Below are 17,611 nucleotides of genomic sequence, written 5' to 3' on the forward strand. Positions count from 1 at the left end.
GAGCTTTAAAGTGCTTAATATATATATATATCTATATATATATATCTATATATATATATTTATATATATTTATATATATATATATATATATATATATATATATCTATAAATATATATATATATAGATATATATATATATAAACACGATAGGATACATACATGTCAAACAAATAAAACACAAATAAAAATATACAATAACTATTTTTATAATAATTATAATATTTATAACAATCATAATAATTTATATTATTATTGTAATAAATTGATTATAGATACTTTAAACATTTAACAAATAAGTTTCATAAATATTCAAGTATGTTCAAACATATTATTTTAATAAATTAATCAATAGATTGATCTGGAGAATATGATCTTGTTTATTAAGATTTATTAAGTGAGATAAAATGTAAATTATCGCCAATATAATTTTCCTAAATCAGTGAACTCATGTCAGGAGTGTGGTGCAGTGAGTCACGTGACATGTGATGCTTTTGCTTTTTAGCGACGAGGAGTTTTGTCCCTGCAGGGCTGCCGTACAGGAGCCTCTGTTTATCCTGCTGCTTCTTTAACAACCAGAGAAGAAGAGTGGTGAGAGATCAGACCACCCTCACTGGTGTCTAATGAACAGCTGGAACCATTTGTTTAATGCTGTTTAATACTAGTGTGTGTGTGTGTGTGTGTGTGTGTGTGTGTGTGTGTGTGTGTGTGTGTGTGTGTGTGAGTGAGTGTGACCTCTTCTTCTGTGCTTTATTAGTGTGTTGCCTTCATGGACCACCGTACCAGCGGTGTCTTTCAGCTCTCTGGTTGATTCCCTTCCTGTTTGTGTCGTCGTGTTTCTCTCTCGTAGTGTTTTCATCCTCACCGTCGTTGTTGAAGCGCAGAAGAAGAACCGACTCAGAGCTCTCAGGTCCTCCAGAGACACTCAAGCGTTTCCATCTGAGCACCAGAAGAAGACGCCTGAAGGCCTCCAGACCAAACATAAAGGACACATCTCAAGTCTCTTAATGCATCCCCGTTTCCCTCACTTGGGTCCTTTCCTTGCGTCTTAGTCCCTCCCACCAGGGAAGCATGGAGGAAACCATGCAAGGAGAGAGGAACTAGGAAATATGTTTTAGGAGACATGAGACGTCCTTTCCTCTGAAGCGTCACGTGAAGCGACGTCTGTTTCTGATGACTGAGGATCAGCTGATCAGCTGTCAGTCGGCTTCAACAGCTGGAGAGACTTTTGATATTTGTCTGTTCACATGATCACTGTACTTAATAACAGTAACTAATAATATAATAACTAATAAAGACACACAGTGATCATCACTGTACTTAATAACAGTAACTAATAATATAATAACTAATAAAGACACACAGTGATCACCACTGTACTTAATAACAGTAACTAATAATATAATAACTAATAAAGACACACAGTGATCATCACTGTACTTAATAACAGTAACTAATAATATAATAACTAATAAAGACACACAGTGATCACCACTGTACTTAATAACAGTAACTAATAATATAATAACTAATAAAGACACACAGTGATCATCACTGTACTTAATAACAGTAACTAATAATATAATAACTAATAAAGACACACAGTGATCACCACTGTACTTAATAACAGTAACTAATAATATAATAACTAATAAAGACACAGTGATCATCACTGTACTTAATAACAGTAACTAATAATATAATAACTAATAAAGACACACAGTGATCATCACTGTACTTAATAACAGTAACTAATAATATAATAACTAATAAAGACACACAGTGATCACCACTGTACTTAATAACAGTAACTAATAATATAATAACTAATAAAGACACACAGTGATCATCACTGTACTTAATAACAGTAACTAATAATATAATAACTAATAAAGACACACAGTGATCACCACTGTACTTAATAACAGTAACTAATAATATAATAACTAATAAAGACACAGTGATCATCACTGTACTTAATAACAGTAACTAATAATATAATAACTAATAAAGACACACAGTGATCATCACTGTACTTAATAACAGTAACTAATAATATAATAACTAATAAAGACACACAGTGATCATCACTGTACTTAATAACAGTAACTAATAATATAATAACTAATAAAGACACACAGTGATCACCACTGTAGAGTGTTTCTCTCTGTAGTATGTTCACAAACTGTGTCCCGTGTTCTGTTTATAAGCTCAGGATCCATTTCTATCAGCGGAATGCGATCGTCTTATTTATGAATTATTGTCTACGTTTTGAAATTGTGACTGTGGACTACAATGAACATTTATTTAAATCAGATGTTGAATCAGAAAACGAATAAAATATAAACTCGTTTATTCTGTGATCCGTCTTCACTGTTTACATGTTGAACAAAATCTCATCAGTCCGATCGGCTGCAGCGTCCAATCACATGACAGATGAACAATGAGGGGGCGTGTCGGCCGATGACACACTTCCTGGAAGTCTGGTCTCGGGTGTCCTCGCTCCTCAGAGCTAAATAAGAGCTTTGGGACGGCCGTCAATATGAAGGAGCAGAACAACTTCTGGTTCAAGCGAGGAGCGAGGACATGACGAGTGAGAGACTTGAGATGTACCCTAGAGGACTTAAAGGGTCACATGATCCTCAACGTGTGATAAACTCAACCAATAGAAACTCACTGGAGATCAGCTGTCTGACACACTGAAGAGTCCAAAGAATGACCTCCTAACGTCCTTTCCTAACCACTTCTCCTTGACCTCTATGGGAAAAGGTCATGAGGTCAAGGAAAGGTGTGAAGGAGTTAGGAGACGACAATCGTGGTGCGTATAGATTCCACTGTTTACGTAATTACGTAGCTTTCGCTGAGCTGACGGGTGCTAACAGAAGACAACCAGTGCTAAAGGCAGCTAACAGGAGCTAACAGGAGCTAACAGGAGCTAACAGGAGGTAATGGAGGAGCCTCTCATCTCTCCTCATCTCCTCTCTCCTCATCTCCTCTCCTCTCTCCTCTCTCCCCGTCTCCTCTCTCCTCCCCCCTCTCTCCTCATCTCCTCTCCTCTCTCCTCGTCTCCTCTCTCCTCTTTCCCCGTCTCCTCTCTCCTCCCCCCTCATCTCCTCTCTCCTCTCTCCTCGTCTCCTCAGTAAAGCCCTCAGTAATAAAGTCTTCAGTGTTTTCAGACATCAGGTCAGAGGTGAGTTGTTCTTGGACTCTCGTCTCCTCATTCCTCTCTAATCACATTCCTCGTACTGGAAATATAAATACATCATAATATATATATTTGCACAACATATTTTCAGTGGATGTTCTTCAACGCGTTTCACCATCTTCCTTCTGAACAACAGCTTCATGAAGTTTTTAAAAGAAGAAGTGAAACAAAGTGACTCTTCTCCTGCTCAGTCTATTAATATCAGGATGGAAACAGGAAGTGACATCACTAAGTCTCAGTCTGTCTGTCTGCAGGACACTCGACATTCTACAACATGCTGCGGCTGCTTCTCTACACCTTCGTCCGTGTCTTCGTCCTCTCAGGTGAGTCTGGAGCTCCTCAGAGGGGTGGACAGAATAATAGAAACAAATAAGGTGTCCCAAATAAAGTGGACACTTTGGATCGTTGTTTTAATCTTTGACGAATGATTAAAGAGTCTGTTGAATGTGTGGAAACATTTGATGAGATCATAACATCCAGATGTGTCTAATGTGTGGAAGAAGATGAACAATGTTCTGAGGCATGTCGGCGGTCCTCTCTCCTCGTCTCCTCTCCCCTCATCTCCTCTCTCCTTGTCTCCTCTCTTCGTCTCGTCGTCTCCTCCTCTCTCCTCACCTTCTCACCTCTCTCCTCGTCTCCTCTCTCCTCTCTTCTCATCTCCTCCCGTCGCCCGTCTCCTCTCTCCTCGTTTTTAATTAAGGAGTCTGTTGAATGTGTGAATACATAACAAGATGTGTCTGAATAATAGAAGAAGATAGACAAGTGTCCTTCTTATGTCTCCTTTGTCCTCTGAGGCATGTCGGCGGTCGCCACGGAGACGGTGGTGGGCGTGGCCGGGAGGGAAGTGACGCTGCCGTGTCGCTCGGAGGCAGCGAATCAGAGAGGAGTGGAGGTGTGCTGGGGGAGGGGCCAACCGTCACTGTTCACCTGCCGGGACATGGTGGTCCAGGTCGCCGGAGACCAGCTCGCATACAGGAAGTCACTCAGGTACCAGGTGTCTCTGATCTGAGACCAGCTCGCGTACAGGAAGTCACTCAGGTACCAGGTGTCTCCTGTCAGACCCTTTTTTAAAGGGACTCTGGTGCTTAGAAACACTACCACTTTAGTCCACAGGGGCCACCAGAATCACCACTAACTAAAAGTTCCTACGATCAGCTGTAATTAAAATAAGACTGTGATGTGGCCTTCAGGTACTCCGTGTCCTCGTCCTCGTCTCTGACCATCTCCAACTCTCGACCGTCAGACTCTGGTTTCTATCACTGCAGAGTTCAGCTGACCGGTTTGTTCAACGACCAGACGACCAGCGTGCACCTCATCGTCATCGACCGTACGTTCGCCTCGGACTCCTCAGACTCCTCAGACGCTGGGGATGCCGGGAACCTGAACGCACCACACACACCAGGTGAGCACCAGACGGACCTACAAGGTGTAGACACACCTGCAGGGACCGGCTAGTATGTTTTGGCGATTTATTTTATTTTATATTATCTCATCTGATTGACAGGTTACAAAACAAGGGAGGTGACGGAGAAGACAGGAAGTGATGTCACGGGGGAGAACTCAACAGGACCAATGGTGGCTCTGGTTCAGGTGACAGAGACTAAACACAAACAATTAATATCTATCACTCCCTCCAGCAAATACACTCCTTCAACACCACCGTCAAACTATAAATACATTTAGACATACAAAATAATCAGACGTTAACATTACATAAAACACAGCTTGCACGCAAATATGCACGATAACGAGTTTACAAGCATAACGTACCTCACTGGCTGCACACAACCGAGAGGGAAATGAGTCCACTTGAAACAGACGATCAAAGATGATCACTTTAACTTAAACCGTAACACTTCGACTTTACTTTACTTTAACACTTTTAGCGACTTCTGCCGCTTCACGTGTCCTTCTGCTGTCGCTGTGCCACGGTCAAACACGTCCCAGTACAACACAGCACGCAACAATAGTCCCCCCCCCTTTATACAAAACCAAACGACGCTCTCCACTGAGCTAGCTAACGTTACGACGCTCTCCTCTGAGCTAGTTAACGTTACGACGCTCTCCTCTGAGCTAGTTAACGTTACGACGCTCTCCTCTGAGCTAGCTAACGTTACGACGCTCTCCTCTGAGCTAGCTAACGTTACGACGCTCTCCTCTGAGCTAGCTAATGTTACGACGCTCTCCTCTGAGCTAGTTAACGTTACGACGCTCTCCTCTGAGCTAGTTAACGTTACGACGCTCTCCTCTGAGCTAGCTAACGTTACGACGCTCTCCTCTGAGCTAGCTAACGTTACGACGCTCTCCTCTGAGCTAGCTAACGTTACGACGCTCTCCTCTGAGCTAGCTAATGTTACGACGCTCTCCTCTGAGCTAGTTAACGTTACGACGCTCTCCTCTGAGCTAGTTAACGTTACGACACTCTCCTCTGAGCTAGCTAATGTTACGACGCTCTCCTCTGAGCTAGTTAACGTTACGACGCTCTCCTCTGAGCTAGCTAATGTTACGACGCTCTCCACTGAGCTAGTTAACGTTACGACGCTCTCCTCTGAGCTAGCTAATGTTACGACGCTCTCCTCTGAGCTAGTTAACATTACGACGCTCTCCTCTGAGCTAGTTAACGTTACGACGCTCTCCTCTGAGCTAGCTAATGTTACGACGCTCTCCACTGAGCTAGTTAACGTTACGACGCTCTCCTCTGAGCTAGCTAATGTTACGACGCTCTCCTCTGAGCTAGTTAACATTACGACGCTCTCCTCTGAGCTAGTTAACGTTACGACGCTCTCCACTGAGCTAGTTAACGTTACGACGCTCTCCACTGAGCTAGCTAACGTTACGATGCTCTCCACTGAGCTAGTTAACGTTACGACGCTCTCCACTGAGCTAGCTAATGTTACGATGCTCTCCACTGAGCTAGTTAACGTTACGACGCTCTCCTCTGAGCTAGCTAACGTTACGACACTCCTCTGAGCTAGCTAACGTTATGACGCTCTCCTCTGAGCTAGCTGACCTGCATGTTTGTTTGTTGTCAGTCGTCTGAGCAGCAGCAGGTCAACAGTCTGCAGAGCTTCATCGGAAACACTGTGAGAGTGTCCTTCATCATCTTCATTCCTGCTCTGCTGCTGACGGCTGCTTACAGTCAGTACACACACACACACACACAAAAATAACAAAACAAGAATTACAAAAACAAAGAACAGTAAACACAGCAAACCGTCAATAAATAACAACAAATTAAGTCTTTATTTATCATATCAACCTGTGTGTGTGTGTGTGTGTGTGTGTGCGCGCGTGCATCGGCAGGTGTTTGGAGGTCACAGAGCGACAGGAGGGTGAACCAATCAGAGGAGGAGGAGGAGGCGGAGCTCTGTGTAGAAACAGGAATGTCCTATGAATGTCTTCCTGAAGTCAGAGAAACAAAAAACTAAACATTCAACTTAAACTGGATCCTCGTGATTATTTGATCATATTCATACATTCATATCTCAGCGTTGTTTATGTTTATACCTTTTGATTTGTAGTTGTGTTTATATCTCCAATCATCTTTACTTTATAACTATTTGACCAATATTTAATCAATAATAAATTAATGTTTCAAGTTTTTCTCACAATGAAACAGCGCTGGATGTCCATAGACTGCAGTGTAGTGGATTAAAATGCTACAATAAGTAACCACAGATAATAAATATCTTATCACATATATATTTGTATCTTTAACTTAAGATATAAATAATTTGACTTAATCTAAATGTTCTGTTAATCTTCTGTTGGACTATTAAACGTCCACTGGAATCCATAATGTCGTCATCTTGTTTTAGTTTTGGTGTCTTTTAAAGTGATAAAAGTAAAATTGTGTTTGTTCATATCAGTTTTCTGTCATTTGCCAACACGTGGAAACAGCGTCATGAGTTTACACTTACACTCTGTGGCCACAGGTGGTACTGCAGCCTGCTCTCTGTTCTATAAAATGTTAATTCAACTCAACTTTTATCATTAACTTGTAGTAAAAAATCAATGTTTATTAGTTTGACTAATGAGTTGATGAATTCACGAAATGTTTTAACTTCTTTTAACTAGTTTTCTCAAATGAGGTTCATGTGGAGGCTGTAATGACGACTGATGCCTGTAGGGGGCGCTGTAGCATTAAAAAAGACACTTCAGTGGCTTCAATGGTAGCCGTATTAATATTAATATTTACATTCATTAGCTTTTCAAAATATGTTTTAAATTGAATAATTTTGGGGCGGATGAATATAAAAAACATTTTTATTGTTGCATTCATAACACATACATCAGGAATATAAATATATTTACATTTATTCATTGATATGTAAGGAAATACAAAATGAATGCTGTGCCCAAACTAAAACTTTCAGGTGAAATTTGATCTGTTTATTGTAAATAATTATTTTAAGGAGAAACAATTATAATTGAATGTTGTCTCGTAATTATGTCCCTAATTTTCTCAAATTTTCTGAAACATGTTTACTGGAGATGCAGAACTGAACATGTGGGAGGAGCTTCCCCCTCTCAGTCAACTAAGTGATGGTTGAAAGATTATTTTTGTTAATTGTAATAAATTCAGTTTGAGCTGCAGATATTTCTTACAGTGTGGATCTCTGCTGTCCTTTTTCAGCTTCTGATGAAGTTAAAGATGAGAGTCAGAGAATCAGAAAACTGTGAACATCTAACGCCGCCAACAGGAAGTATGGTGGAAGATTTCTATGTTAATCGGGAGAAGAGAGTTTTGTTCACAAATCAATAATAAAGTCTTCAGAAGATTCAAAGTTGTCTTTGTCTGTTTATTCGCTTGCAAGAGGGAAGAGAATACCACAGCTACGTATTCAGTAGACTGTGGCAAAGCTTCGACTAAGTACAAGATTCAATACAAGATGAATCATACGTAACGTAGGGGAGTACAGGTCTTGATCTGCTCATTATCTGGTTCCTGCTCGATGCGCTCAACTGGGAATCAGTTACGGTTTCAAGGTAAGATGAGACTTCAACTTCAAGTTCCTCATTACTGCCTAGTTTTCACCACACGTACGTTTCGGTTTCACAACGAGGACATAGATCAAATGCATATTTTACCATTACATTAGTCATGCGCTGACCACATGTTTACACTCCCTCTGGTGACTTTACACTCAAATAATATTTGAGTAATATAAAGGCCCCGCCTTCCTGGCAACCAGGGCGCTCTCCTATCTCCCCGTGGAGGAACGAGGACGGCTCGTTCCAGCCACCATTTGTCAGTAGACGTCTTACGTTGAACAAAACTCTTTGCTTTTGGTAAACTGTCTGCGTCTCCCTGATTAGGTCATGACTGTCAGAGCCAGGTCGTGACATCGGTTACGTGTTGATACATTCAATTACGTTGTTAAATTCTGTTACGTTATGTTCTGTGAAATTACGTTACCTATGTTTTACCATGTTAAGTTACGTTATGTCAGTAGCGGGCCGGTCATTTTATACCTGGGCCTTCACTGCTGTCCTGCAGCTGAAATACCACCTTATAACCACATTGTGGCGCCACAGCTCATGTTTAAGGCTGTAACTATGTACGTCTTCGTATTAAACTGTTCGGTACGAGTCGTTTGAATAACGCTCGAGCATTTAGAAAATGAAAAAGCCTAAATTCAGTAAAATATAATGTTCTCAGCTGGTCTGGCTGTGGGATCCACCGTCATTCCTTCATGACCAGCCGTGACCCAAAGAGTATCAGAGGGTTTTACTTTAACCTGAACGTTGAACGTACTGCTCTGCAGTGTCTTTCCTCCTCTCAGCACTCTCTGTCATGGTGCAGCTCAACTCAGTCACAATGCATTTTGATTGGCTGAGCTGCATCACGTGATGTGATTCACTACCCATCAGCCTCTGCTGGCTGTTAAGTTTCGGTTCACGATAGTCACGTGCTCGCCCACTGACCAATCACAGCACACTCTGCACCTAGCGGGAAAGCTACAGATGAACACTGAGCTGCACGTAATGCTGACGTCATTATAGGCGGCTAGCAGGCGCTGACACGTCAAAGAATACGCCCACCATGTCAAACTAAAGATCTGATTGGTTGAACACCATGACAATCAACAATATCGTCCCCATGTACTTTAATCTGCACTGGCTGCAGGTGAGAGTCTGCAGGCCTCGGGCTCTGTTCTACCTAGAGACACAGAGGTGAGATCTGATTGGATAACAGCTCTACTTAAAACAAGCTGCACTGGAAGCAGAGCAACTGAGGAAGACAGGAGCTGTGCAATGAGAACATAAGATAATGGGGAAAATATTTGTATGAATTATAATACATGTAGTGTATTAAAGAAAAATTATTAAATGATCAAATAGATTTTTTATTTTTTTGATCCTTTTTTTTTTTTTTTATATATATAGCTTTGTGATTCTGTTTAGGCCAGCAGAGAAGGCCTTGCAGGCCCTGACGGCCCACCACTGCGTTATGTTACTGTATGTTTTGTCACATTTTGTTTAGTTTTGTTATGTTACGTTACATTATGTTACACCATGTCATGTTTTACTATGTTTTGTTATGTTTTGTTATGTTTTGTCACGTTATGTTTTGTTATGTTTTGTTACATTATTTTCTTATAAACACCTTTTCAGTGTCACTTTGAAGTCGGGACTGTGCCTCCGGAGTAGCAGACCTGGTTTAGGTGGTTTAGTTTTTTTAAACAGGTAGACCGGAAAGTGGACTCCAATTATCAGGGTTTACAACCGTGTCCCTCCGGGAGTCCTGTGGGGGCTACTAAGGAGAAGAGGGAACTAGGTTTTTACTACGAGGTCCTTGTACCCTCCTTATATTTGTGCCTGATTTAAAGAAACATGTTTAAAAATCTCTTTCTTTGTTTCTTTCTTTTTTCATTGTGTTTTTTTTTCTTCTCTCTGAAGCAGCAGGTCATTTTTTACAGTGTGCAGTGCAGCTGTGACTCAGTGTGAGTTTAAATGTGAGAGAGTGATGAAACTGTGTCAGTAACTAACCCGAACCCATGATGGAGATCGTTCTGTTGCTCGCTCTCCTCACAGGTGACGTATATTTACTTTATCACCATTTCTCCATTTACAAGAAATCAAACACTTTAATAGAACTTAAGAACTTTATGTTTTTCTCGGGGTGTTGTTTGGTTTCTGTTAATATTACTCACAATAACACTGTTTCTTCTTCGCAGCATTTATTTGTAGATTCGTAGAAAACAAATGTTTCTTTCTGTTTTTGCACTCTTTTCTTTTGACTGACAGTCAGTTTTGATATTCATCAAATTAATTATATATTACGTCATATTTAACACTTTTAAACACACACGTTTGGGTTTTATTTTCATTTCTTTTGGGAAATTTGACTTTCAGACAAACCTGAGGGAATATAAACCGGATAAAGCAGCAGATTAGAACAGGTTGAGATCTGATTTTACAGCGTTTGTTTGTGTCCGACAGTCAGTGAAAGTGACGGCAGCAGTGTTGTCGGCCGAACAGGTGAAGACGTCACTCTGTTCTGTGAATACGACATCACATATTACGGGGCGCTGTTCATCTGTTGGGCTCGAGGTGTAATACCAGCCTCAGGATGCAGCGACCAGCTCCTCTCCACCGACGGACACAATGTGGAGGAAGGAACCAGAGTTTCCAGCAGGTATCAGTTACTGGGACGACTGGAGGATGGAGACGTTTCTCTGACGATCCTGAACGTCTCAGAGACGGATGCTGGACTCTACGGGTGCAGAGTTCACATACCCGGATGGCTCAATGACGACAAACATCACTTTGATTTGGTCGTTGAGAAAGGTGAGAAATTATTGATTTAGATAATAACGTTTTCATAATATAGCAGAGTTTACACTGGTAGATTGTTCCATAGTTTCTACGCTTTTTGTCTTTTTTATAGACCGTTGAGTTTGGGTCCATGTTTACTTCCTGTCAACTGATCGTGATCAAATCCTGAAGGTCTGACTGGTTAGCAGACGGACGGAGACTTTATGAATCCCATAAACTATAAACCTGAGCCAGCCCTGACTAAAGACCTGAACAACCTTTTCTTGTTTTTTGTTCGTACATGTGCTGCAGCATTGTGGATCAATTGGAAAGATTTAACAGACTGATCAAAGATAACTCAGAGATTCTTTACGGTGCTGCTGGATGCCAGAGCAATGCCATCTAGAGAAACTATATCCTTAGAGAATTGGTTTCGTGGTGTTCTGGGCTAGATAACTTCAGTTTAGTCTGAGTTTAACATCAGGAAGTTGCAGCTTATCCAGGTCTTCGAGCTGGTTGGTTTCATCTTGATCGATAGATATAATTGAGTATCATCTGCATAACAATGAAAGATTATAGAGTGTTTTTCGAGTGCAGTTATGGGTCAGATGTATAAAGATTGGTGGTTGATTGATTGATTGAACAGTCACAGCTGTTGCTTTGTGTTTCAGCTCCACAGACGACCACATCAACAACGTTAACCAGAGAGACGACTACCGATCAGACGGCTTCTACAACAGGTACAACACAGAGAGAAACTACATCTTCATTCTCTACACTAAAGACCACAAAGTGTCTCCACCCTGGAAGTTCTAAATATCTGCTGATCGTAAAGATCTTTCCTACGCTGAGACAAGAGTCTTGATGAGCATTAAGTTCAGTTTTACTCATTTAGCAGGTAGCTAGTTAGCTAGCTAGCTAGCTTACTAATCCCACCATGATTTCATGCTCCAGTTACAGAACATACAAAGCTTCACATGAACCGCTGGACTCGGTCGACATGTATCCAGACTTTACTGTTATTAACTTACTGTTCATGATGGCCGTTAACGACTTTCAATTAGCTCATGCTAATCACTAAGTCTGATGCTGCTGACTATTGTTATGATGTTGTTTAGGTAAGTGCTGTAAAATGTCTGTTATGATGACATAATACATTATAAACTCTTATAAACATTTGTGAATTAGAGTTTATAGGCAAGACTAGGATATGTGTATGCTAACCATTAGCATTAGTGGTAGCTATGTGCATGCTAGCAATAAGCATTAAGCGATTCACAGGCTAATTGAAAGGACATTATATTTCTGAATATAGATTCATGTTTTGCTTAATGTCTGTTTGTCCATCCAGCATTTTGAATATTAAAAAGGTATGTTTGCGGTTTGGTGCATTTGTAGCTCTATTCTGCATATTTTATGCTGTTTCCATGGAAATTATACAATTCTATTGTATATTTTATTTGTCATATGATCAAACTGATTTAGCTTTTAAGTCAATACTTCATAAGTTAAGATGAAACTATTTATTTTGAGGGAAGTACAGAGTCTAAAGCGTTCATCATGACATCATGCTGCTGACACAGCTGCACTCAAACATCTGCTTTCGTTTCCTCGTCCTGGAGGTCAGCTGACCTCGACCGAGCGCCTCCTGACTTCCTCCTCCAGCAGCATCACGCCCGAGGTGAGAGGTCAGAGAAACTCAGACGGTTGAAAAGTGGAAGACTTACTTTCAACATTGTGTGAAACCATAAGTCAACTTTGATTTATTCGTCATGTAACTTCTGTACTTCAGTAACAGAACTTCTGTCGTGATTTTAACCCAAACCCCCATCTTCACCTAAACCTAACTACGTAGTTTAGTTGTCTAAACCTAACTAAGTAGTTTAGTTGTGTAAACCTAACTAAGTAGTTTAGTTGTCTAAACTTAACTAAGTAGTTTAGTTGTGTAAACCACAGCTTCATCACTGTGTTTTTAATATCAATCAATAAAAGTATTGATAAGTATTAGTATCAATTAAATCCTAGCGATGCACATCCTTATAGCTGTTTTATCCTCCAGCTTCCTGGCGCTGTGTGTGTGTGTGTGTGTGTGTCACAGGTCAGCAGCAGCAGTGTCAGCATGGTTCTGGTGTTGGTTCTGGTCGGTTTGGTGTCTCTGGTCACAGCAGCGGTCCTCGTAATCGGTAATGTCTCAGACGTCACATGACCTCCATCTGACATTAGGAAAGTTAGTCCGGTGGCACTGACTCGCGGGTTGAAGGAGAAAGATGGCGAAGGTGCTGGGTGATGGTGGATTGTTGATGAAGTACGGACGAGGAGCAGAGAGAGAAAGCAATGATGGAGTTTTATGGTCCTCTTTAATAACACTTAAGATCTTCCTCTAGTAACAGGTTTTATTTTGCAGACTTACAACGCTGCAGGTTTTGCTCTATTTTCTCTCACACATTTAAAATTTACATTAATATGAACATATCAAAGTTTACTAGATTATGGATCAATGAATGTGATCATCACTAGCTCTGCTGGAGGCTGGAGTCTCTGTCGTACTGGAGACAATTTACTGCTTTTGTTCCTTTACAGTTTCTGTGTGAACATAAAATAAGCGTTTTCAAATGAAACGTAGTATTTGTGGATGAAGCCTCCGTCTTTCAGGCTTCCTGTCTCTGATGTCAGTTGTTCCTCCGTGTTTCCATCAGACCAGCTGACCTGATGTGTTTGTGTCTCTGCAGCTCTCAGAAGGAGGCGACTCTGCAAACTGTGAGTTCAGTTGTGTAACTTCCTCTTCTCTTGTTTCTTTAGAAGTTTAGAAGTTTGTGGTTAATAACTGCAGCTCTCTGACGATGAACCGTGAGTCGGCAGTTTAACCACATGGCTGTGCCCCCCCCACGTTACCGTCATCTTCATCTTCGTCACAGCGTCGAAGCCTAAAAACCACAAACCCTCCGACAGGAGGACCAGAGTCAGAACAGACCCCCAACGCTGCCTTCAGGCTCTGATGAATAACACGAGCTTTCTAAACCTCAACTCACAAAACTCAACGTTTACCTTCACACTTTATTTTCTGCTTCTGTCATATTTTACTCTCCCTCCTTGATTTCTACTACAAAATAAAAGTCCTGCTCCACAAACAGAACCATCATGACGAGAAGTAGAACTAGAACATGTCCTTAGTGCAGAATGACAGTTATGATGTCATCAATCATTAAACACTTTTCTTACAAGTGTTACTAATGTAGGAATACAAAATGAGTCTCTACATGTTATAAATATGAAACTATTCACATGTTTCAGCGTCTCCTCTCTCTCCTCTCTCCTCTCCTCTCTCCTCTCTCTCCTCTCCTCTCTCCTCTCTCCTCTCTCCTCTCTCTCCTCTCCTCTCTCCTCTCTCTCCTCTCTCTCCTCTCCTCTCTCCTCTCTCCTCTCTCCTCTCTCCTCTCTCTCCTCTGCTCTCTCCTCTCTCTCCTCTCCTCTCTCCTCTCTCTCCTCTCTCCTCTCTCCTCTCTCCTCTCTCCTCTCTCCTCTCTCCTCTCTCTCCTCTCCTCTCTCCTCTCTCTCCTCTCTCCTCTCTCTCCTCTCCTCTCTCCTTGTAAATGTTTTTACACGCTCTGGTTAAAGTGAACTCTTTATTAGAAGAGATACTTTCTATGAGAACATGAAGAATAAGATGTTGATGATGAAATATCACAGTTCAGGTTGTTGTCATAACTGTTTTTCTGGCACCACAAACAGAAACTGTGATGAAACTTCTGTGGTTTGACATTCACAGAGCGAGCTGAAGATGATGATGATGGGATGGAAATGTCACAGTGTGAACTCCCCCCCTAAACCCTTAAAGGGACAGTTCACCCCAAAATCAAACACACACATATTCCCTTTTACCTGTAATGATGTTATTTACTTGTCTTTACGATAAAATGGAAATATATGACACTCAAACCTGACCCGGTGACTCACGACACCACAGAAAAGAGGAAGAACAAAACTGTCCCTTTAAACTCCGGCATTTTATTTACTTCCTGTTTTAAACGTCCTCCAGGCTAAAATAAACAGCATTGGCCTCTGGGCTTCCAACTGGTAACCCTGAGTTTTATGTCACGACGCTATGAATTGTGGGTAATTCCCAGTCCTGAGTCCTCAGTATCTTAAATAACTTGGAGATATTATCACCAGGCAAAAAGAAATAAAGCTTTTATTTGAATCAGGTTTCCTTCAGAACATAAAGACTGAATTCTGTGTTTCAGCTCTCGGCTGCAGGTCCACGGTTCGGTCCGGTTCAGGTCTCCAGAGTCCGGTCTGCAGCTCCAGAGTCGAGAGTCGGCGGTGGAGAACATCTACCAGATAGACGATGGAGGCGAGTACGAGTACTGCCCCTGAGCCCACGAAGCTGACGCACGGACGCCGACGAGAACTCTTCACCTGGATTCAGGAGGCGTTCAGGGTCCTTCAGACTGCCAGCAGAGGAACAACCAATGAGACGTTCAGGGAGACACCGTGGACTACAACTCCCAGAGAGCATTGCTGTCAGAGGCCTGCAGCCGGACAGAAACGTAGTGAACGCTGCGTTGATGACTGGACTTCTGACATGAAGAGATTTAATCACAATAAACTGATAAAAAGATGCAGAAAGGACGACATCATGATGTTGATCTGTCAAATGTTTGAATTCCGAGGCTTCTGGGTATTGTAGGATTCAGACAAAACATGATAACTGAGAAAAAAGAGAGAGGACACAGGACACCGATTTCTCTAAGCCTCATGGGTAATGTAGTGTTTGAGGAGAGTCTGCTGAATAAAGCTGATGTAACTCGTGTTCAGTCCTTTCTCTCCTCCTCAGACTGACATGTCGTCAGTCTTCGTACTTTAAAGAAACAGAAACTCGTCCAGTCAGACGGGTCAAACCTGTCTGTCTGAAACCTGCGTCTCTCACACACACACACACAGGTAAGATCGTGATCTCTCTTCTTCTTTGGTTTTATTGTATCGACAGTCATTGATCCGTACCGATTGTTGATTGTTGATGATTGATGAAGACGTGTCTCTCAGCGTGAGGATGACGGTGGTCTGGACTCAGCCTCAGTCTCTGGTTCCGTCCTCTGAAGAAGACGAATGGACTTCTGGGATCTGTGAATGCTGCCTGGACATGAAAGACTGTACATTAAAATGATTATCATTATTATTATTATCATTGTTATTAGTATTGTTATTAATATATGAAATAATACATGATATATTAAAGTGTGTGTTGTCCTGCAGGCTGAAGTGTGTGTGTGTGTGTGTGTGTGTGTCTCCTGCAGGCTGCTATGCGTTCTGGTGTTGTCCGTGCTTCGCCTGTAGAACCAGTAGACTGTTGGGTCAGAGTCTCTGTCTCCCTCTGCTGGACGTCTGTGGATGTAGCCGTCCAATCACCATGTCCATGCGAGTCTCTGTCCGTCACCGCTACGGCATCAGAGTGAGGACAAAACTCTTTACCTTCTATTGCTTTCTTCTTCTACTTCTTGTTCTTCTACTTGTTCTTGTTATTCTTCTTCTTCTTCTTCTTCTATTTGTTGTTCTTCTACTTCTACTTCTTGTTCTACTTCTTTTTCTTCTACTTATTTTTCTTCTACTTCTTGTTCTACTTCTACTTCTTGTTGTTCTTCTTCTTAACTAGTACATATTAACTAGTACAACTCATATCTTAACTAGTATAACTAGTATATATTAACTAGTATAACTCATATATTAACTAGTATAACTAGTATATATTAACTTGTTTAACTAGTTCATATATTAACTAGTACCACTAGTATATATTAGCTAGTACATATTAACGAGTATAACTAGTACATACATTAACTACTATCAATGGTATATATCAACTAGTATATATTAATGAGTATATATTAACTACTCCATGTTAACTAGTACATATTAGCTAGTACATATTAACTCGTACAACTTGTTTACATTAACTAGTATAACTAGTATACATTGACGAGTTTATATTAACTAGTATATATTAACTACTACATATTAACTCGTACAACTCATATACATTAACTAGTATATATTAACGAGTACACATTACCTAGTACACATTAACTAGTATAACTCGTATATATTTACAAGTATAACGTGTATATATTACCTAGTATACATTAGCTAGTATAACTAGTATATTAACGAGTACTTGTCTGTGGTGTGTTCAGGGAAGTCTGTGCAGAGACTGTCTGTCCTCGTCCTTCTGTCCTTCTTGTGTCTGGTGTCAGATGTCCAGAGAGATGAAGTACAGGAAGCTTCCCACCACGCTGCGTGACATCATCCACCGCTGATGACATCGCTGGGACTCACATCTGTGCTCTCATTGGTTATAAGTAATGCCAGTAATCAGTGATGTCATTTGTTATGTGTTTGAAGTTGAATATTGTTTACATGTTTACTAAACTTCTCATTTTACTTATATTAACGAACTGATTTGCATAAACTGTATATTTGTTATAATTTTTTTCACATTCTTGTAATGTTCTCTGATATTTACCAAAATATTTGTTTTTGTACTTTTTCAGTGATTTAATTTGTACTTTTTGTCCCAACACATTGTATTATTTCATCACTAACTAAATACTTATATTATATTTGAATTATGTACTGAGAGACTTTTATAACAAA

The 17,611-nt window shown here is 40.7% G+C and overlaps 2 protein-coding genes and 1 long non-coding RNA gene across 5 annotated transcripts in view; all 3 read left to right on the plus strand.

Annotated features, from left to right (window-relative positions):
• LOC306788510 overlaps positions 1–1,410 on the plus strand; it is an 8,811-nt gene extending 7,401 nt beyond the window's left edge. Inside the window, exon 3 of the long non-coding RNA XR_013772607.1 lies at positions 848–1,410. This is a non-coding gene — a long non-coding RNA (uncharacterized lncRNA). The remainder of the gene's footprint in view (positions 1–847) is intronic.
• Positions 1,411–2,465: 1,055 nt separating this feature from the next.
• LOC306788585 (uncharacterized protein) lies at positions 2,466–7,935 on the plus strand. 3 transcript variants are annotated; one of them, XM_079284158.1, is made up of 8 exons: positions 2,840–2,942; positions 3,138–3,187; positions 3,457–3,525; positions 3,997–4,189; positions 4,393–4,604; positions 4,707–4,792; positions 6,235–6,340; positions 6,506–7,934. In XM_079284158.1, exons 3-8 carry the CDS (start codon positions 3,477–3,479, stop codon positions 6,628–6,630), a joined length of 771 nt encoding a protein of 256 aa, XP_079140284.1. In that variant the 5' UTR covers positions 2,840–2,942; positions 3,138–3,187; positions 3,457–3,476; the 3' UTR covers positions 6,631–7,934. The 3 variants fall into 3 exon arrangements, with proteins under 3 accessions (XP_079140285.1, XP_079140283.1, XP_079140284.1); XM_079284159.1 differs by lacking the exons at positions 2,840–2,942; positions 3,138–3,187 and adding an exon at positions 2,466–2,590 and having other exon boundaries at positions 7,839–7,935; XM_079284157.1 differs by lacking the exons at positions 2,840–2,942; positions 3,138–3,187 and adding an exon at positions 2,466–2,590.
• A 2,268-nt stretch (positions 7,936–10,203) lies between these two features.
• LOC306787953 (hepatitis A virus cellular receptor 2 homolog) lies at positions 10,204–16,215 on the plus strand (the record flags this gene model as incomplete). The annotated part of the gene is made up of 7 exons (XM_079283280.1): positions 10,204–10,240; positions 10,649–10,996; positions 11,635–11,703; positions 12,586–12,644; positions 13,062–13,146; positions 13,693–13,720; positions 15,205–16,215. 7 exons carry the CDS (start codon positions 10,204–10,206, stop codon positions 15,335–15,337), a joined length of 759 nt encoding a protein of 252 aa, XP_079139406.1. The 3' UTR covers positions 15,338–16,215.
• Positions 16,216–17,611: the final 1,396 nt, after the last annotated feature.

Source organism: Melanostigma gelatinosum (assembly GCF_949748355.1).
Source record: "Melanostigma gelatinosum genome assembly, chromosome: 14".
Taxonomy (NCBI): Eukaryota; Metazoa; Chordata; class Actinopteri; order Perciformes; family Zoarcidae; genus Melanostigma; species Melanostigma gelatinosum.

Bases quoted from the DNA above. Each gene is read 5' to 3' on its own strand.
- LOC306788585 (XM_079284157.1), top strand. The intron at 3,526-3,996 runs GTGAGTCTGGAG...TTGTCCTCTGAG, and splicing joins CCGTGTCTTCGTCCTCTCAG to GCATGTCGGCGGTCGCCACG. The intron at 4,793-6,234 runs GTGACAGAGACT...GTTTGTTGTCAG, and splicing joins CAATGGTGGCTCTGGTTCAG to TCGTCTGAGCAGCAGCAGGT.